At 52.8% G+C, this 21,050-nt stretch overlaps 2 protein-coding genes across 2 annotated transcripts in view; both read right to left on the bottom strand.

Annotated features, from left to right (window-relative positions):
* The window catches only part of ZYX (zyxin), a 102,695-nt gene that overhangs the window by 9,193 nt on the left and 72,452 nt on the right, over positions 1-21,050 (bottom strand). The window contains exons 6-9 of the mRNA XM_069242661.1: positions 18,775-18,934; positions 15,216-15,385; positions 13,976-14,154; positions 13,454-13,574 (exon numbers count right to left, since the gene is read on the bottom strand). Of these exons, the coding sequence (XP_069098762.1) occupies positions 13,454-13,574; positions 13,976-14,154; positions 15,216-15,385; positions 18,775-18,934 (630 nt within the window). The remainder of the gene's footprint in view (positions 1-13,453; positions 13,575-13,975; positions 14,155-15,215; positions 15,386-18,774; positions 18,935-21,050) is intronic.
* Positions 14,165-15,202, bottom strand: LOC138303487 (uncharacterized protein in mobD 3'region-like). The gene is made up of 2 exons (XM_069242662.1): positions 14,610-15,202; positions 14,165-14,544 (listed from the first exon to the last, which is right to left on the bottom strand). Exons 1-2 carry the CDS (start codon positions 15,135-15,137, stop codon positions 14,179-14,181), a joined length of 894 nt encoding a protein of 297 aa, XP_069098763.1. The 5' UTR covers positions 15,138-15,202; the 3' UTR covers positions 14,165-14,178.

Below are 21,050 nucleotides of genomic sequence, written 5' to 3'. Positions count from 1 at the left end.
AGCCACCAGGGGGCAGAACAATACCAGAAATAAGGTGCATGGAGTAATTGAAGAGACAGATGCAAAACGGGTTACCTCAGTGTGAGAAAGTAGCCTCTTGATTGCATGGATACCCCCACTTTTGGCCTGTTTGTGAGTGTGTGTCAGTGTGTTTTTACTGTGTCACTGGGATCCTGCTAGCAGGGACCCCAGTGCTCATAGATAAAAACCTATGTCAGTGTGTTTTGCCTGTCTCACTGGGATCCTGCTAGCCAAGACCCCAGTGCTAATAGTTTGTGGCCTAATGTATGTGTCAGTAGTGCTTGACTGGGTCACTGAGGCTCTACTAACCAGAACCTCAGTGCTTATGCTCTCTCTGCTTTTAAATTTGTCACTGTAGGCTAGTGACTTCATTTACCAATTCCAATTGGCACACTGGACCCCCCCTTATAAGTCCCTAGTATATGGTACTGAGGTACCCAGGGTATTGGGGTTCCAGGAGATCCTTATGGGCTGCAGCATTTCTTTTGCCACCCATATGGAGCTCAGACAAACCCGTCCACAGGACTGCCACTGCAGCCTGCGTGAAATAGTGCACACACTTTTTCACAGCCATTTTCACTGCACTTAAGTAACTTATAAGTCACCTATTTGTCTTACCTTCACTTGCTGAAGGTTAGGTGCAAAGTTACTAAATGTGAGGGCACCCTTGCACTAGCAAAGATACCCCCACATAGTTCAGGGCTATTTCCTGAGACTTTGTGAGTGTGGGGACACAATTACACATGTGCACTACATATAGGTCAATACCTATTTGTAGCTTCACAATGGTAACTCAGAATATGGCCATGTAACATTTCTAAGATCATGAAATTGTCCCCCCATTCCTAATCTAGTATTGGGGTCTCCTGGGGTCTCCACCATGGACCCCCAGTTCAGCCAAAAAAGCTCTCTGAGGCTTGCAATGCAGCTACCGCTGCTGCCAACCCCTCAGACAGGTTTCTGCCCTCCTGGGGTCTTAGCAGCCCAGTCCCAGGAAGGCAGAACAAAGGATTTCCTCTGAGAGAGGGTGTTACACCCTCTCCCTTTGGAAATTGATGTTACAGGCTGGGGAGGGGTAGCCTCCCCCAGCCTCTGGAAATGCTTTGAAGGGCACAGATGGTGGCCTCCTTGCATAAGCCAGTCTGCACCGGTTCAGGGAACCCCCAGTCCCTGATCTGGTGTGAAACTGGACAAAGGAAAGGGGAGTGACCACTCCCCTGTCCATCACCACCCCAGGGGTGGTGCCCAGAGCTCCTCCAGTGTGTACCAGACCTCTGCCATCTTGCTTTGCATAGTGTTGGGGCACTCTGGAGGGCTCTGAGTGGCCAGTGCCAGCAGGTGACGTCAGAGACCCCTCCTGATAGGTCCATACCTGATAAGGTAGCCAATGCCCCTCTCAGGGCTATTTAGGGTGTCTCCTGTGGGTTCTCTTCAGATACTACTTGCAAGTTTCCTTCATGAATCCTCTGCAACTACTACTTCATCCTCTGACCTCGGATCAACTGCAGACTGCCCCAGAAACCACTGTAGCAGCAACAAAGTATCTAGAAGGGCTACTTTTCCTCTGCAACTTCAGCTCCGGCCAGCAACTGCAACAGTTTCTGAGGTGTGCACACTCTCGAGACTCCTTGTCTTCATCCTGCACCAGAAGGACTGAAGAAATCTCCTGTGGGGTGACAGTCACTCCCCTGCTCCAGCAGGCCCCTTCCAAGGTGACGACCAGTACCCTGGGACTCCTCTCTCAGCGACAAGCGTGCTCCTAAGGACACAGAGGTTGGACTCCTTAGACTCAGACTGTCCTGAGGTCCTCCGGACGCAATTTGGAGGAGGTAAGAACTTGCCTTCCCCGAGAGCGACGGTCGCCTGTGTACTGAGTCTTCTTCACCTCCTGAGGCCTCTGTGCACTATTTGCAAAATTCCTTCGTGCACAGCCTGGCCCAGGTCCCAGCACTCCATCCTCTGACGCTCAACTCGCCGAGTTGTTCTCCAGTGGCGTGGGACCTTCTTTTGTTGTGCTGAACCGACCGCGTTTTACACCTCCTTTGTCCCCGTGTCCTGGGACTCCCGTGGGTGCTGAATGGCATCCTGAGGGCTCTCTGAAATGCTGAGAGCCCCTTCTTTCTCCTCACACAGAGTTAAGGCCCCCTAAGTCCCTCATGGGTCCAGCCAGCGACATTTTGACGCAAAACGCACTTTTGTCGTAACCTAGGATTGTTGGCGACTTCCAACACGAAATCACATCTGCATCCATCTTCACGTCGTGGGACATCCTTTGCATCATGCAGGAATCCGCTGGCATCTTCCTAGGGTGCATTCCTGCAGTCTTCGACTAACTGGGGACTCTTCTTTTGCACCCTCTTCTAGGTTGGCAGGGGCTCCTGTCCTTCCTGGAACTTCTTTAGACTTCTGGACTTGGTACCCTTCTTTTGCAGGTGTAGGAAGTTGGCTCTGTATGTACTATTTCAAAGTAAGAAATAGCATGCACAGAGTCCAAGGGTTCCCCTTAGAGGTAAGATAGTGGCAAAAAGAGATAATTCCAATGCTCTATTTTGTGGTAGTGTGGTCAAGCAGTAGGCTTATCAGAGGGTAGTGTTAAGCATTTGTTGTACATACACACAGGCAATAAATGAGGAACACACACTCCGAGACAATTCCAGGCCAATAGGTTTTTGTATAGAAAAATATATTTTCTTAGTTTATTTTAAGAACCACAGGTTCAAGATTTACAATCAATACTTTAAATGAAAGGTACTTCACTCAGGTATCATAGGAACTTTGAATCAGCAAAATAGCATGTACAGTTTTGGCAAAAATGGCAATAAGCTATTTTAAAACTAGACAGTGCAAATTTCAACAGTTCCTGGGGGAGGTAAGTATTTATTAGTTTTGCAGGTAAGTAAACCACCTACAGGGTTCAAAGTTGGGTCGAAGGTAGCCCACTGTTGGGGGATCGGGCAACCCCTAAGTTACCACACCAGCAGCTCAGGGCCGGTCAGGTGCAGAGGTCAAAGTGGTGCCCAAAACACATAGGCTTCAATGGAGAAGGGGGTGCCCCGGTTCCAGTCTGCCAGCAGGTAAGTACCCGTGACTTCGGAGGGCAGACCAGGGGGGTTTTGTAGGGCACCGGGGGGGACACAAGTCAGAACAGAAAGTACACCCTCAGTGGCACGGGGGCTGGCCGGGTGCAGAGTGCAAACAGGCGTCGGGTTTGCAATTAGTTCCGATGGGAGACCCAGGGGTCTCTTCAGCGAAGCAGGTAGGCAAGGTGGGGCTCCTCTGGGTAGCCACCACCTGGGCAAAGGAGAGGGCCACCTGGGGGTCGCTTCTGCACTGGAGGTCGGATCCTTCAGGTCCTGGGGGCTGGGGGTGTAGTGTCTTTACCAGGCGTCTGGTTCTTTGAAGCAGGCAGTCGCGGTCAGGGGGAGCCTCTGGATTCCCTCTGCAGGCGTCGCTGCAGGGGCTCAGGGGGGTCAACTCTGGCTACTCACGGGCTCGCAGTCGCCGGGGAGTCCTCCCTGTAGTGTTGTTTCTCCACAGGTCGAGCCGGGGGCGTCGGGTGCAGAGTGGAAAGTCTCACGCTTCCGGCGGGAAACGTGGAGTCCTTTAACAGTTGTTTCTTTGTTGCAAGTCTTGGTTTCTTTGGAACAGGGCCGCTGTCCTCGGGAGTTCTTGATCCTTTAAATGCAGGGTAGTCCTCTGAGGCTTCAGAGGTCGCTGGACCCTGTGGGACAATTCACTGTTGCAGTTTTTCTCGAAGTGGGGAGACAGGCCGGTAGGGCTGGGGCCAAAGCAGTTGGTGTCTCAGTCTTCTCTGCAGGGCTTCAGGTCAGCAGTCCTTCTTCGTCTTCAGGTTGCAGGAATCTATCTTTCTAGGTTCTGGGGGGTACCTAAATACTCAATTTAGGGGTGTGTTTAGGTCTGGGAGGTTAGTAGCCAATGGCTAGTAGTCCTGAGGGTGGCTACACTCTCTTTGTGCCTGCTCCCTGAGGGGAGGGGGGCACATCCCTAATCCTATTGGGAGAATCCTCCATCTGCAAGATGGAGGATTTCTAAAAGTCAGAGTCACCTCAGCTCAGGGCACCTTAGGGGTTGTCCTGACTGGGCAGTGACTCCTTGTTTTTCTCATTATCTCCTCCGGCCTTGCCACCAAAAGTGGGAGCAGTGGCCAGAGTGGCGGGCATCTACTCTAGCTGGAATGCCCTGTGGCGCTGTAACAAAAGGGGTGAGCCTTTGAGGCTCACCGTCAGGTGTTACAGTTCCTGCAGGGGGAGGTGATAAGCATCTCCACCCAGTACAGGCTTTGTTCCTGGCCACAGAGTGACAAAGGCACTCTCCCCATGTGGCCAGCAACATGTCTGGTGGGTGACAGGCTGGTAAAACTAGTCAGCCCACACTGGAAGTCGGGTATGTTTTCAGGGGGCACTCTGGGGTCTATTTCACAATAAAATGTACACTGGCATCAGTGTGCATTTATTGTGCTGAGAAGTTTGATACCAAACTTCCCAGTTTTCAGTGTAGCCGTTATGGTGCTGTGGAGTTCGTGTATGACATACTCTCAGACCATATACTCTTATGGCTACCCTGCACTTACAATGTCTAAGGTTTTGCTTAGACACTGTAGGGGCATAGTGCTCATGCACCTATGCCCTCACCTATGGTATAGTGCACCCTGCCTTAGGGATGTAAGGCCTCTTAGAGGGATGACTTGCCTATGCCACAGGCAGTGTGAGGTTGGCATGGCACTGTGAGGGGAGTGCCATGTCGACTTAGTCATTTTCTCCCCACCAGCACACACAAGCTGGTGTGTCTGTGCTGAGTGAGGGGTCCCCAGGGTGGCATAAGACATGCTGCAGCCCTTAGAGACCTTCCCTGGCATCAGGGCCCTTGGTACCAGGGGTACCAGTTACAAGGGACTTACCTGGATGCCAGGGTGTGCCAATTGTGGAGACAAAGGTACAGTTTTAGGGAAAGAACACTGGTGCTACTGCCCTCCCAGACCTAAACACACCCCTAAATTCAGTATTTAGGGGCTCTCAGAACCGAGGAAGATAGATTCCTGCAACCTAAAGAAGGAGGACTGCTGACCTGAAGCCCTGCAGTGAAGACGGAGACGACAACTGACTTGGCCCCAGCCCCACCGGCCTGTCTCCCTACTTCGAAGAAAACTGCAACAGCGACACATTCAACAGGGTCCAGCGACCTCTGAAGGCTCAGAGGACTACCCTGCATCTAAAGGACCAAGAAACTCCCAAGGACAGCGGCCCTGTTCAAGAAACTGCAACTTTGCAACAAAAAAGCAACTTTTAAAGACCACACGTTTCCCGCCGGAAGCGTGAGACTTTCCACTCTGCAACCGACACCCCCGGCTCGACCTGCGGAAAATTAACACTACAGGGAGGACTCCCAGGCGACTGCAAGCCTGTGAGTAGCCAGAGTTGACCCCCATGAGCCCCCACAGCGACGCCTGCAGAGGAAATCCAGAGGCTCCCCCTGACCGCGACTGCCTGCTTCAAGGAACCAGACGCCTGGAAACCACACTGCACCCGCAGCCCCCAGGACCTGAAGGAACCTAACTCCAGTGCAGGAGCGACCCTCAGGCGACCCTCTGCCTAGCCCAGGTGGTGGCTACCCCGACAAGCCCCCCCTGTGCCTGCCTGCATCGTTGAAGAGACTCCCCATTGATTCCTATTAGAACCCCGATGCCTGTTTGCACTCTGCACCCGACCGCCCCTGTGCCGCTGAGAGTGTACTTTCTGTGCCTGCTTGTGTCCCCCCCCGGTGCCCTACAAAACTCCCCTGGTCTGCCCTCCGAAGACGCGGGTACTTACCTGCTGGCAGACTGGAACTGGGGCACCCCTATTTCCATTAAAGCCTATGTGTTTTGGGCACCACTTTGACCTCTGCACCTGACCGGCCCTGAGCTGCTGGTGTGGTAACTTTGGGGTTGCCTTGAACCCCCAACGGTGGGCTACCTTGGACCCAACTTTGAACCCTGTAAGTGTTTTACTTACCTGTGAACTTAACATTTACTTACCTCCCCCAGGAACTGTTGATTTTTGCAGTGTCCACTTTTAAAATAGCTTATTGCCATTTTTGTCAAAAATGTACATGCTATTGTGATTATTCAAAGTTCCTAGAATACCTGAGTGAAATACCTTTCATTTGAAGTATTACTTGTAAATCTTGAACCTGTGGTTCTTAAAATAAACTAAGAAAATATATTTTTCTATATAAAAACCTATTGGCCTGGAATTTGTCTTTGAGTGTGTGTTCCTCATTTATTGCATGTGTGTGTACAACAAATGCTTAACACTACCCTCTGATAAGCCTACTGCTCGACCACACTACCACAAAATAGAGCATTAGAATTATCTATTTTTGCCACTATCTTATCTCTAAGGGGAACCCTTGGACTCTGTGCATGCTATTTCTTACTTTGAAATAGTATATACAGAGCCAACTTCCTACAGTTGGTTACTGCAATAGCCCAATCACGAGGTGTAGTGCGTCCTAAGGAAACTTTCAGTACTTTACTCCTGCTTTTCTGGGCTCTGGGGTGGGGTAATTTATTTACCTTTACTGTATTCTTACTCTCCCAGCGATTCTGCACACACTACACTCGTCTAGGGGGGAATTCGTGATTTGCATTCCACTTTTAGTGTATGGTTTGTGTTGCACCTAGACCTATTTTCTCCCACTGCAATCTATAGCATTTCCTATTGCTTGCATTGTTCTATGACTAGTTACTTGTTTAATTTTGGAGTCCAGTGTATATATTGTGTATAATACTTACCTCCAGAAGGAGTATTGTCTCTAAGATATTGTTGGTACTGTGTCACCCAAATAAATACCTTTATTTTTGGTAACACAGAGTATTGTCTTCACTTGTGTATTAGTACTGTGTAACTATAAGTGGTATTGCATGAGCTTTGCATGTCTCCTAGTTCAGCCTAAGCTGCTAGAACACTACTAATAAGGGATAACTGGACCTGGCACAAGGTGTAAGTACCCAAGGTAGGAGAAGGGCGGATGTGGAAGGGAGGGTAGAGGGAAGAGAAAGAGAGTGAGAGAGGGACAAAGCGAGAGAGAGAGAGAGGGGGAGGAGAGAGAGACAGGGTAGAGACAGAAGAGACAGAAAGATACAGAGATTGGAGAAGAGAGACAGAGAGAGGAAAGAAGAGGGAGGGATAGAGATGGGGAGGAGAGAGGGTAGAGCGATACAGAGGTAGAGAGGTGGGTGAGGAGAGAGGTGGGGATGCGAGAGGAGAGGGTAGAGAGGAGAGAGAGAAAGAAGAAAGAGGGGAGGAGAGACAGGGGACAAAGAAGAGAGTGATAGAAAAGGAAGAAGAGAGAGAAAAGAGAAGAGATGGAGAAGGAGAGAGAGGAGGGGGAGAGAGTCAGGGTAAAGAGGAAGGATGTAGAGAGGATAGAGAGGTGGGGGAGCGGAGGGAAGAGAAGGCGGAGGCAGGATAGAGGGATGAGAGAGACAGGAGGAGAAGAGAGACAGGAGGAGGGAGAAAAGAAGAGGGGAGCGAGAGAGGGGGAAAAGAGGAGGAGGGAGGAGAGACAGGGCCGGGAGAGAGAGAAAGCGAGAGACAGGGCAGAGAGGGAGAGAGGGGGTGACAGGAGGAAGGAAAAGAGAGTCAGAGGATAGAGAGAGAGGAGAGAGGGCATAGAGGGTAGAGAGAGGGGGACAGAAAGGAGAGAGACAGCGATAAGGGGGGGGGGCGGAGAGACTGCAAGGACGAGGACACTGGGAGGGTAGAGGGGGTGGAGCGAGAGAACCATGGAGGGACAAAAGAGGTGGGAGAAGAGTGAGGGGTGAGACAGGAAGGGGGAGGGAGACAGGTCACAGGGATGGACTCCCTGTTGTATTTGAAGCTTCTGTTTGATGAGTCCTTGGATGGGGTGAGTTTACTATGGTTTAAGGAATCAACAGAGGTAGTTATGAATCTGAGAAAAATCCTTCAAGCCAGCCAAGGTCTGAGGAAAGGACAGGTCAGGGTGTGGGGAAGGGACAGAGAGAGCTGTAGCTGGGAGCAGAGACAGGGTAGAGACAGCTGTAGCTGGGAGCAGAGGCAGGACAGAGACAGCTGTAGCTGGGAGCAGAGACAGCTGTAGCTGGGAGCAGAGGCAAGACAGAGACAGCTGTAGCTGGGAGCAGAGACAGCTGTAGCTGGGAGCAGAGGCAAGACAGAGACAGCTGTAGCTGGGAGCAGAGGCAGGACAGAGACAGATATAGCTGGGAGCAGAGACAGCTGTAGCTGGGAGCAGAGACAGCTGTAGCTGGGAGCAGAGACAGCTGTAGCTGGGAGCAGAGACAGCTGTAGCTGGGAGCAGAGACAGCTGTAGCTGGGAGCAGAGACAGGGTAGAGACACCTGTAGCTGGGAGCAGAGACAGCTATAGCTGGGAGCAGAGGCAGGACAGAGACAGCTGTAGCTGAGAGCAGAGGCAGGGTAGAGACAGCCGTATCTGGGAGCATAGGCAGGATAGGGACAGCTGTAGCTGGGAGCAGAGGCAGAATGGAGACAGCCGTATCTGGGAGCATAGGCAGGATAGGGACAGCTGTAGCTGGGAGCAGAGGCAGAATGGAGACAGCTGTAGCTGGGAGCAGAGGCAGGACAGAGACAGCTATAGCTGGGAGCAGAGACAGCTGTAGCTGGGAGCAGAGACAGCTGTAGCTGGGAGCAGAGACAGCTGTAGCTGGGAGCAGAGACAGCTGTAGCTGGGAGCAGAGACAGCTGTAGCTGGGAGCAGAGACAGCTGTAGCTGGGAGCAGAGACAGCTGTAGCTGGGAGCAGAGACAGCTATAGCTGGGTGCAGAGGCAGGACAGAGACAGCTGTAGCTGGGAGCAGAGGCAGGGTAGAGACAGCCGTATCTGGGAGCATAGGCAGGATAGGGACAGCTGTAGCTGGGAGCAGAGGCAGAACGGAGACAGCTGTAGCTGGGAGCAGAGGCAGGACAGAGACAGCTGTAGCTGGGAGCAGAGGCAGGAAAGACAGCTGTAGCTGGGAGCAGAGGCAGGACAGAGACAGCTGTAGCTGGGAGCGCAGAGGCAGGACAGAGAGAGCTGTAGCTGGGAGCGCAGAGGCAGGACAGAGAGAGCTGTAGCTGGGAGCAGAGACAGGATAGTGACACCTGTAGCTGGGAGCAGAGGCAGGGTAGAGACACCTGTAGCTGGGAGCAGAGGCAGGGTAGAGACAGCTGTAGCTGGGAGCAGAGGCAGAACAGAGAGAGCTGTAGCTGGGAGCAGAGGCAGAACAGAGACAGCTGTAGCTGGGAGCAGAGGCAGGACAGAGACAGCTGTAGCTGGGAGCAGAGGCAGGACAGACAGCTGTAGCTGGGAGCAGAGGCAGGACAGAGACAGCTGTAGCTGGGAGCAGAGGCAGGACAGAGACAGCTGTAGCTGGGAGCAGAGGCAGGACAGAGACAGCTGTAGCTGGGAGCAGAGGCAGGACAGAGACAGCTGTAGCTGGGAGCAGAGACAGCTGTAGCTGGGAGCAGAGGCAGAACAGAGGCAGCTGTAGCTGGGAGCAGAGGCAGAACAGAGACAGCTGTAGCTGGGAGCAGAGGCAGGACAGAGACAGCTGTAGCTGGGAGCAGAGACAGCTGTAGCTGGGAGCAGAGACAGCTGTAGCTGGGAGCAGAGACAGCTGTAGCTGGGAGCAGAGACAGCTGTAGCTGGGAGCAGAGACAGCTGTAGCTGGGAGCAGAGGCAGAACAGAGACAGCTGTAGCTGGGAGCAGAGGCAGGACAGAGACAGCTGTAGCTGGGAGCAGAGGCAGCTGTAGCTGGGAGCAGAGGCAGCTGTAGCTGGGAGCAGAGGCAGCTGTAGCTGGGAGCAGAGGCAGCTGTAGCTGGGAGCAGAGACAGCTGTAGCTGGGAGCAGAGACAGCTGTAGCTGGGAGCAGAGACAGCTGTAGCTGGGAGCAGAGACAGGGTAGAGACACCTGTAGCTGGGAGCAGAGACAGCTATAGCTGGGAGCAGAGGCAGGACAGAGACAGCTGTAGCTGGGAGCAGAGGCAGGGTAGAGACAGCCGTATCTGGGAGCATAGGCAGGATAGGGACAGCTGTAGCTGGGAGCAGAGGCAGAACGGAGACAGCTGTCGCTGGGACCAGAGGCAGGACAGAGACCGCTGTAGCTGGGAGCAGAGGCAGGACAGACAGCTGTAGCTGGGAGCAGAGGCAGGACAGAGACAGCTGTAGCTGGGAGCGCAGAGGCAGGACAGAGAGAGCTGTAGCTGGGAGCGCAGAGGCAGGGCAGAGAGAGCTGTAGCTGGGAGCAGAGACAGGATAGTGACACCTGTAGCTGGGAGCAGAGGCAGGGTAGAGACAGCTGTAGCTGGGAGCAGAGGCAGAACAGAGAGAGCTGTAGCTGGGAGCAGAGGCAGGATAGAGACCGCTGTAGCTGGGAGCGTAGAGGCAGGACAAAGAGAGCTGTAGCTGGGAGCAGAGACAGGACAGAGACAGCTGTAGCTGGGAGCAGAGACAGGATAGTGACACCTGTAGCTGGGAGCAGAGACAGGGTAGAGACAGCTGTAGCTGGGAGCAGAGGCAGGATAGAGAGTTGTAGATGGGAGGAGAGGCAGGACAGGCAGCTGTAGCTGGGAGCAGAGGCAGGATAGAGAGTTGTAGCTGGGAGCAGAGGCAGGAGAGAGACAGCTGTAGCTGGGAGCAGAGGCAGGACAGAGAGAGCTGTAGCTGGAAGCAGAGGCAGGACAGAGACAGCTGTAGCTGGGAGCAGAGGCAGGTTAGAGACAGCTGCAGGTTAGAGACAGCTGCAGGATAGAGACAGCTGCACGATAGAGACAGCTGTAGCTGGGAGCAGAGGCAGGATAGAGACACCTGCAGCTCGGAGCAGAGGCAGGATAGAGACAGCTGTAGCTGGGAGCAGAGGCAGGTTAGAGACAGCTGCAGGATAGAGACAGCTGTAGCTGGCAGCAGAGGCAGGATGGAGACAGCTGTAGCTGGGAGCAGAGGCAGGACAGAGACAGCTGTAGCTGGGAGCAGAGGCAAGACAGAGACAGCTGTGGCTGGGAGCAGAGGCAGGACAGAGAGCTGTAGCTGGGAGCAGAGGCAGGACAGAGACAGCTGTAGCTGGGAGCAGAGGCAGGACAGAGAGCTGTAGCTGGGAGCAGAGGCAGGACAGTGAGAGCTATAGCTGGGAGCAGAGGCAGGACAGAGACAGATGTAGCTGGGAGCAGAGACAGGACAGAGACAGATGTAGTTGGGAGCAGACACAGGATAGTGACACCTTTAGCTGGGAGCAGAGGCAGGGTAGAGACAGCTGTAGCTGGGAGCAGAGGCAGGATAGAGAGTTGTAGCTGGGAGCAGAGGCAGGGCAGAGACAGCTGTAGATGGGAGGAGAGGCAGGACAGAGAGAGCTGTAGCTGGGAGCAGAGGCAGGACAGAGAGAGCTGTAGCTGGGAGCAGAGGCAGGACAGAGAGAGCTGTAGCTGGGAGCAGAGGCAGGACAGAGAGAGCTGTAGCTGGGAGCAGAGGCAGGACAGAGGCAGCTGTAGCTGGGAGCAGAGGCAGGTTAGAGACAGCTGCAGGATAGAGACAGCTGTAGCTGGGAGCAGAGGCAGGATAGAGACACCTGCAGCTCGGAGCAGAGGCAGGATAGCGACAGCTGCAGCTGGGAGCAGAGGCAGGATAGAGACAGAGACAGCAGTAGCTGGGAGCAGAGGCAGGACGGAGACAGCTGTAGCTGGGAGCAGAGGCAGGACAGAGACAGCTGTAGCTGGGAGCAGAGGCAGGACAGAGACAGCTGTAGCTGGGAGCAGAGGCAGGACAGAGACAGCTGTAGCTGGGAGCAGAGGCAGGACAGAGACAGCTGTAGATGGGAGCAGGACAGACAGCTGTAGATGGGAAGAGAGGCAGGACAGAGAGAGCTGTAGCTGGGAGCAGAGGCAGGACAGAGAGAGCTGTAGCTGGGAGCAGAGGCAGGTTAGAGACAGCTGCAGGATAGAGACAGCTGTAGCTGGGAGCAGAGGCAGGATAGTGACAGCTGTAGCTGGGAGCAGAGGCAGGGTAGAGACAGATGCCGCTGGGAGCAGAGGCAGGATAGAGAGCTGTAGTTGGGAGCAGAGGCAGGACAGAGACAGCTGTAGATGGGAGGAGAGGCAGGACAGAGAGAGCTGTAGCTGGGAGCAGAGGCAGGACAGAGAGAGCTGTAGCTGGGAGCAGAGGCAGGACAGAGAGAGCTGTAGCTGCAGAAGCAGGACAGAGACAGCTGTAGCTGGGAGCAGAGGCAGGGTAGAGACAGATGTAGCTGGGAGCAGAGGCAGGACAGAGACAGCTGTAGATGGGAGGAGAGGCAGGACAGAGACATCTGTAGCTGGGAGCAGAGGCATGACAGAGAGAGCTGTAGCTGCAGAGGCAGGACAGAGAGAGCTGTAGCTGCAGAGGCAGGACAGAGAGAGCTGTAGCTGCAGAGGCAGGACAGAGAGAGCTGGGAGAAGAGGCAGGTTAGAGACAGCTGCAGGATAGAGACAGCTGTAGCTGGGAGCAGAGGCAGGACAGAGACAGCTGTAGCTGGGAGCAGAGGCAGGTTAGAGACAGCTGCAGGATAGGGACAGCTGTAGCTGGGCGCAGAGGCAGGATAGAGACACCTGTAGCTGGGAGCAGAGGCAGGATAGAGACAGCTGCAGCTGGGAGCAGAGGCAGGATAGAGACAGCTGTAGCTGGGAGCAGAGGCAGGATGGAGACAGCTGTAGCTGGGAGCAGAGGCAGGATGGAGACAGCTGTAGCTGGGAGCAGAGGCAGGATGGAAACAGCTGTAGCTGGGAGCAGAGACAGGACAGAGACAGCTGTAGCTGGGAGCAGAGACAGGACAGAGACAGCTGTAGCTGGGAGCAGAGACAGGACAGAGACAGCTGTAGCTGGGAGCAGAGGCAGGATAGAGACACCTGCAGCTCGGAGCAGAGGCAGGATAGAGACAGCTGTAGCTGGGAGAAGAGGCAGGATAGAGAGCTGTAGCTGGGAGCAGAGGCAGGACAGAGAGCTGTAGCTGGGAGCAGAGGCAGGATAGACACAGCTGTAGCTGGGAGCAGAGGCAGGATAGAGACAGCTGTAGCTGGGAGCAGAGGCAGGATAGAGACAGCTGTAGCTGGGAGCAGAGGCAGGACAGAGACAGCTGTAGCTGGGAGCAGTAGGAGGATGGAGAGAGCTGTAGCTGGGAGCAGAGACAGGATAGAGACAGCTGTATCTGGGAGCAGAGGCAGGGTAGAGACAGCTGCAGGATAGAGAACTGTAGCTGGGAGCAGAGGCAGGATAGAGACAGCTGTAGCTGGGAGCAGAGGCAGGATAGAGACAGCTGCAGGATAGAGACAGCTGTAGCTGAAAGCAGAGACAGGATGGAGACAGCTGTAGCTGGGAGCAGAGAGAGGGTAGAGACATCACTGCAGGAGCACAGACGAGTGGTTACCTCACACTTGTAACACTTCATGTGGAAGTTTTTCTCCAAGGCCACCACTCGCACAGTCTCTTCTTTGCCCGCCTCAGGCATGATTGGCTCACTGCAGACAGAGCAGCGGGGGGCGTACTTCCTGAAGGACGAGAGGTTGAGAATGAAAAACCTTGTTTCGGACAGCACCAAAGCGCAAGGACAGTACATAATGGGTTCAGCACAAACTGATATCAGTATTTTGGGTTGAGGGCTTCGCTTAAGCCTGGTGGTCAGGAAAAGCCATCGGAGGGTCCTGCTGGACTATCTAAGACAATGTTGTGTCCCCATTGGGCTGATGGTGTTGTTAAAACCCTAGACATGAAGGTCTTAGACTCTGGGGTGGGTTATATGATGACTATTACAATACTGTTAACCCTGGGTCTGAGGGCGATGACATCAGATTCTCTGGAGGTTTAACGAAGCCACTTGAGACCCAATCAGTAGCTTGCAATGGATCTCAGGACTTAGAGGTTGTGGAAGGTTGCATCTAGGGGCATTCACCTGTGATAATCTTCCACGCAGTGGGGTTGGTTGCCCTGGTCTACGATGAATGGCGCCCCCTCAAGGCTCTTCCCACAGACTACACATGTGAAACACTGAGGGTGGTAGGCATTCCCTGTTGCCCTCAGCATCCGATCAGTGATGGTTTTCTTGCAGATGCTGCACTTTTCCAGGGTGCCCTGTGAAGACCGAGATAGAGAAAATTAAATTGCTACACACACTAGCATCACTAGCATGAGCACCACCTGGATCATCAACACAGAGTCACCAATATCAGCACCGAATACACGAGCATCACTAGCCTCAGCATCAAACACACGAGCATCACTAGCCTCAGCATCAAACACACGAGCATCACTAGCCTCAGCATCAAACACACGAGCATCACTAGCCTCAGCATCGGCACCAAAAACACGAGCATCACTAACCTCAGCATCAGCACCAGACACACGAGCATCACTAACCTCAGAATCAGCACCAAAAACATGTGCATGACTAGCCTCAGCATCATCAGCACCATACGCATGAGCATCAGCAGCTTCTGCGTCAAACGCACAAGCATCACTAACCTCAGCATCAAACGCAGAAGTATCACTAACCTCAGCATCGGCACAAAAACACGAGCATCACTAACCTCAGCATCAGCACCAAAAACACGAGCATCACTAACTTCAGCATCAGCACTAGACGCACGAGCATCACTAACCTCAGCATCAGCACCAAAAACATGAGCATCACTAGGCTCAGCATCATCAGCACCAAACGCATGAGCATCACCAGCCTCTCCAAACGCACGAGCATCACTAACCTCAGCATCAGCAGCAGCAAATGCAGAAGCATCACTAACCTTAGCATCAGCACCAAATGCACAAGCATCCCTAGCCTCAGCAGCAGCAAACGCACAACCATCACTAACCTCATTATCATCAGCATCACATGCATGAACATTACCAGCGTCAGCACTAAATGCACAAGGATCACTAACCTCAGCATCAAATGCACTAGTATCACTAACCTCAGCATCAACACCTTCGAACATCACTGACCTCATCATCATCAGCACGAAACGCATGATCATCCCTAGCCTTAGCGTAATCAGCATCCACAATATCAGCACCATCACGATCAGCACCAGCATTATCATCATCAGCATTATCTTCATCAGCACCAGCACGAGCCATGTCTAAAAGCACTCTCTTGGCACTTCTGACTCAAACCCCAGCCTGATCAACCCACGCACCGCGTAGCACTCCTCGCAGAAAGGCTTGGTGTCCACATCGTAGAACTGCTGCCCCTGCAGCTGCTTCTCACACTTGAAGCAGGTGAAGCACTCCACGTGGAAGAGCTGCTCTAGGGCGCGCACCGCTGGCTGTGTGCGGGAGAGCGGCTTCCGGCACAGGCCACAAAATTCTGGGCAGGAAAGAGGGAATAGATGAAAAGAAAGAAAAAGACAACAGGATCAAAGACATAAGGCAGGGTTGACAAATGGCAGTGGATGGCGCCAGGTTTGACAGGGTGGAGTAGGAATTTAGAGCTGTAGGGTGCAGCCTGCACCCAAAGCAGAGGGCTGTGGCGTGAAGGCAGCCTCAGCCTGCGTTGGGCATGGGAATCAAGCGGGACTATCTGAAATGTGCACCTCCCTGGGAGGCTGAGAATGTCTACATGTGGTCTGGGCCTCCTTGGGTGAAGGAGGTTGGCCCTCTATGTAGTCTGCAAAACCAGGCACACTGTGTAGATGGTCCGGGCAACCACACGCTGGTTTACAGAGGTAAAACTTAGACCAACTAATGCTCTAATTTTTATGGTAGCTTGATCGAGCAGTTTGGCTAATCTTGAAGATATGCCAACCATTTGTTGTACTCGCAGTATCAATAAAGCGAGACACACACTCAAAAGAATAACTTGGGACAAACTTACAAAAATACTTCAGATTGTTATAACATTTTTAAGACCAAGATCATCCAAAGTGGATAAGTATTTTTAAGTTATGAATTGTTAAAGTTTAGCAAAACTAGTCTAAGTGCATAATTATGCATCATAGGAATCAATGGAGAAATATTATAAAACTCAGGCAAAGGGTTTACCACTGTCTCCTTTGGAAGGGATAGCAAGGTCGTTGGTGGGCACTATGGACCAGCCGGAGAAGTTTGGGTGGTTCCCGGTTTCGGCGGGAGCAGCTTCAGAAAGTTGTTGGAGCTGGTGCAGTCCACTATGGGGGACCACTTGGAGAAGCACTGAACAGGTGGACTTAAAGGTAAGTCCAATGGGTACCCTTGGATCGTCAAGGTTGCAAATGGTGGGGGGACCCCTAAGGCACAGCTGGATCTTCGGTGCGGGGCATAGGGCAGCTGGGTGCAGAGCGAATCAGTGAGCCAGGAGCTGTGTGCAAAGGTGCCCTTGAAAGCAGGAGGTAGGTCACTTTGCGGGTTGCTTACAGGTCAACAGGGGCACTCTGGAGGGAGGTCTTGGTGGTTTCTGAAGTCCCTTGGCATGGTCTTCCTCCTGGTCTTTTTTACAGCCCAGAATGGATTGTCCTTCTGGGTGTCCGACATTAGGTGACCACTACTGTTGCAGGAAAGTGATGCCTTCACTATGGAGGGAGATATTTGGTAATTTTTGAAGTGTGGAGGACCTCTGGGGGTTTGCAGAGTTCATCCGATGTCTGAGTAACCTCTCAGCGGCGACTGTCGAGGCCTGGGTACAGTAGGCCGGATTTGGTGCCTTTTTCTTGGTGCAGCAGGACTTCAGTTCTCGAGTCTTGGGTCTTCTTTGTTGCTGGTCTTCTTTTTGTCCTTGGAATCTGGTTTTCTGTTTAGGGGTGCCCACTAAATACTGTATTTAGTGGGTGTTTAGGGAAGTACCTAGTAGTGAGCAATGGGTCATCTACTTTAAGGTGGCTACACCCAGTAGGTGACCACTTCCTGTGGGCAGAGGCCACTTCCCTATACCTGAATGGCTATTTTCCTTCCATGCAAGATGGAGAAAAATAAAATGGAGGAGCATGCAACTCCTTAGAGGTGGTGCAAGCTGGGGCTGACCACTCCTTCTGTCCTTTGTGTGTTTTCCCGCCGTTACTCCCACCAAAAGTGGGGGTTTGTAACAGGAGCAGTCATCTGCTGCAAGCAGCCGGCTTGGGAGTCGATTTTTAAGGGTGGTAAGCCATCTGAAGCTAGCTAGCAGGGCAGCGCACATTCCTGAGGGAGGAGGTGTAACACCTCCACCCAGGAAGGGCTCTGCTCTGGGACCCAGAGACCAGGATCTCTCACACTAGGGTTCCAGGATCTTGTCTGGTGGTGGCAGGCTGGTTGTGACTGGCCGTCAACCATTCCAGGTTAGTTAGCTTTTTTTTTAGGTGGCACCTCTAAGGTGACCACTGGGTACATTTTGGGATAAATCCAATGCTGGTACCAGCTTGGATTTATCATTCTAAGTTGTCTGATACCAAACAACCCAGGGTTCAGAGTAGCCATCATGTAGCTGTGAAACTCGTACTGACCAGTGTCTAGCACATACATGTAAAATGGCTGCTCTGTTCACTTACTATGTCCCAGGTTTGGCAGGGACACAGTGGGGGCATATTGCTCATGCAGCTATGCCCCCAAATACAATATAGTGCACCCTGCCTTAAGGCTGGAAGGCCTGTCAGAGGGGTGACTTTCAAATATTGCATGTAGTGTGGAGTGGACAGGGCACACAGGCTGTGTGACATGTCGAGTTTGCATTTTAGGATTGTACCAGGACACTCAGCCTGCAATGGCAGTGCTGGGTGCATCTGGATGCATGGACCTAGAGGGTGGCACAATCTGTGCTGCTGCCCTCAGGGGCCTACCCTTAGTACCCCATGCCCTGGGTACCTATGTTCCATTTACTAGGGACTTATAGTGACAGATAAAGGTGTTGCCAATTGTGCCAATGCATCACAACAGTTTTGGGAAAGAGATCTGGACCAGGGAACCTTATTAGCAGGGGCCCTGGAAACTACCAACTTTGAGGCTACAATAAATACCGGCAAAAAGTGGGGGATAACCATGACAAAAGAGGCCTTTTATCACAATGGGAGGCAGTGGACATTGCTTACCAGTGGTGTGGGCCTTCATGTGGTCAGTGGTGGGGCATTGCTTACCTGTTTTGTGCTCCATCAGAGAGGGCAGGGGATGCTTACCTGTGGTGTGAGTCTGTATGTGGGGACTCCCAGGAGGTCGGGCACTGCTTATCTGTGGTGTGCACCTATGCTGTGGGTGGATGGTGAGGCACTGCTTACCTTTGTTAAGCACCTTCACGGTTACTAGTGGAATGCTACTTACCTGTGGTGTGTGCCTTCACTGTAGGTGGTGGTGGGATACTGCTTACTTGTGATGTGTTCCTGCACTCTGGATGGTGGTAGGGCATTGCTTAACTGTGGCGTGTGCCTCCACTCTGGGCAGTGATGGTGCACTTTATACCTATAGTGTGCACCTCCACTCTGGGTGGGGGTGGTGGGGCACTCCTTACCTATGGTGTGCACCTCCACTGTGGGCAGTAGTGGGGCACTGCTTACCTACTGTGTGCACCTCCACAGTGGGAGATAGCGGGGCACTCCTTACCTATGGTGTGCATCTCCACAGTGGGCGGTGGTGGGGCACTGCTTACCTATGGTGTGTACCTTCGCTGTGGGGAGGCATTGCTTATCTATGGTGTGCACCTCCACAGTGGGCGGTGGTGGGGCACTGCTTACATATGGTGTGCACCTCCACTGTGGGCGGTGGCAGAACACTGCCTACCTATGATGTGTACATTTGCTGCTATGGGGCATTCCTTACCTGTGGTGTGCGCCTCCATAGGGGGCGGGTTGTCCATTTCCCTCATCAGCTGCTGTGTCAAATTTTCAAGCTCCTCCACTTCCTTCATGTTCAGGGGGCCCCCTGCTGACCCCCCGGTGGGGCGCAGATGTGGTGGATCTACAGTGCGACGTGGTGAAGTCTAAAAGAGAAGAACAAATTGAACGCACACTGAAAATGACACTGAGAATGACACATGCACACTAAAAAGAGAAGCATGGGCGGAGAGTGGAAGGACAGGGAGCCATGAAACTGGCCTCTTTATGGACAACTTGCGTGGTCACATCTCCCATGCCCGACAAGTTTACTGGAGCCACAAAGGACCCCGAGATCTTACTAAGACATCGCTGACCAGTTCTTTCACTTCGTACTTTTCTGTTTGCTATTACTATACGAAGCTAACCTGGTGTGTATTGGACACCTATGGTATTTGCAACTTATACCAGGTCCAGGTATCCCCTATTAGTGAAGTGTAGCCAGTGTATAGGAAGCCAGGCTCTCTAGAGGTAGCTGTGGATGAGCAGCCAAGACATATCTAGGAAACATGCAAAGCTCTTGCAATACCACAATAGTCACAGAGCAACTTATCACACATAAAAGGAACCACACAATGTTACAAAAATAAAGGTACATTATTATAGTAACACTACACTAGATTACTTATAGGCAGTCCCCCAGCTGGAGGTAAGTACACATTAGTCATACACACTGAATATTAGGAAATCGCATATAGGAACAACAAGCATAGCAAGAAACATTGAAAAAGAGTCAGGGCACTATAGGGGGGCCAAACCATATACTTAAATAGTGGAATGTGAAGGGAACTTCCCCATCCAAGGATGTAAAGTAGTTAGAATGGAGCTGGGAGAGCTTGGGACCCCCCAAGATGACCACCAGCGACCAGGAGAGCAGAGGTGGTACCTGGTCTTCCCAGGGACTAGCAAGGGGACTTGGAAAGTGGAAGACTGCAAGACCAGGACCAGTCCGGTGGAACACAACAGAGGATTCTGGAAGAAGGGGACCTGGAAAGGAAGGGGGCAGAGTCCATTCCACACAGGAGTGTCCAGGAGGGGCATGAGACACTACCCACCCTTCTGTGGATGAAGATCCAGGTCAATGGGGGAATAAGACGATCAGCTGTGGAGCCCAGGAACTGCAAAGGAGCCTTTGGAGCCATGCAGATGATGTCCCACATCGGTAGCCGGGTCGCAGTTGGTCACTGGTCAGTAGAACCAACAACAAGCCTTCACAAATGCAAGTTGGAGCAAAAAAGAGTGGCAGAGCTGAAGAGGACCATCAAGATCCAGAGGATTCGACCCTTGGAGGGGAGTCCGGGGTGACCCTCAGCAGTCGGGAGAGCCAGCAGAAGCAGTCACAGTCGCAGTCCCCACAGGCAACCCACTGGCAGCAGGCACAGCAAGTTGTAGTGAGGCCCAATCAGCACATCTATAGAGGAGTCCAATATCGCTGGAGCAGCAGAGAGGAGACTATCCTTGCAAAGATCAAGTACTTGGGGCCTGAAGATTCCTCAGAACAAGGGTCAACAATCCTTGGTTGCTGCAAGAGTCGCAGTGCACATGGGTACTATCCTGCAAGGAGAGGCAAGTGCTCACCGCCTCCCAAGTTGGATAGCAGGTAAAGAGGTCCAAGGGGAACACGCAGACCCAGGCAGCCAGTCATCATTGCCTTAGGTGCCTGCGTATGCAGGGGAATGACTCCTTCACTCCAAGGGAGATTCCTTCTTGCTTCGTGGTGCAGGTGAAGTCTTGCTGACCCCAGAGGATGCACAGCTGGGGAAATGTTGCAATTGCTGGAGGGAGCCAGAGAAACAATATTGCAAAGTAAGTTCATCTTGGGTGTTGCAGGCTTGTTTGGTTCCTAAAGGGTCCAGCGGCGGTTCCGGTGGCCAGGAGCAGAGGAGGTCATTGCAGAGGAGTCCTGGTGGAGTCTTACACACCGAATCTGGGGACCCACCCTCAAGGGAGTCCCTAAATAGTTCAAAAAGGGGGATTGGTCACTCTGCAGGGTGACCACCTATCAGAGGGGTGTCACTGAAGTCAGTCACCTGTCCTGACCAACCAGATGATCCTAGGGGCCTCTGCACAGCTTGTTTTCAAGATGGCAGAATCAAGTGGCTACCTGGAGGAGCTCTGGGCACCACACCTGGGGTGGTGATGGACAGGGGAGTGGGCACTCCACTTTCGTTTGTGTGCTTTCGTGCCAGAGCAGAGGCCGGGGATCCCTGGAGTGGTGCACCA

The sequence above is a fragment of the Pleurodeles waltl genome, chromosome 7, assembly GCF_031143425.1.
Source record: "Pleurodeles waltl isolate 20211129_DDA chromosome 7, aPleWal1.hap1.20221129, whole genome shotgun sequence".
NCBI lineage: Eukaryota > Metazoa > Chordata > Amphibia > Caudata > Salamandridae > Pleurodeles > Pleurodeles waltl.
Note: the sequence above shows the minus strand (reverse complement) of the source record. Positions and strands in the feature narration are given on the sequence as shown.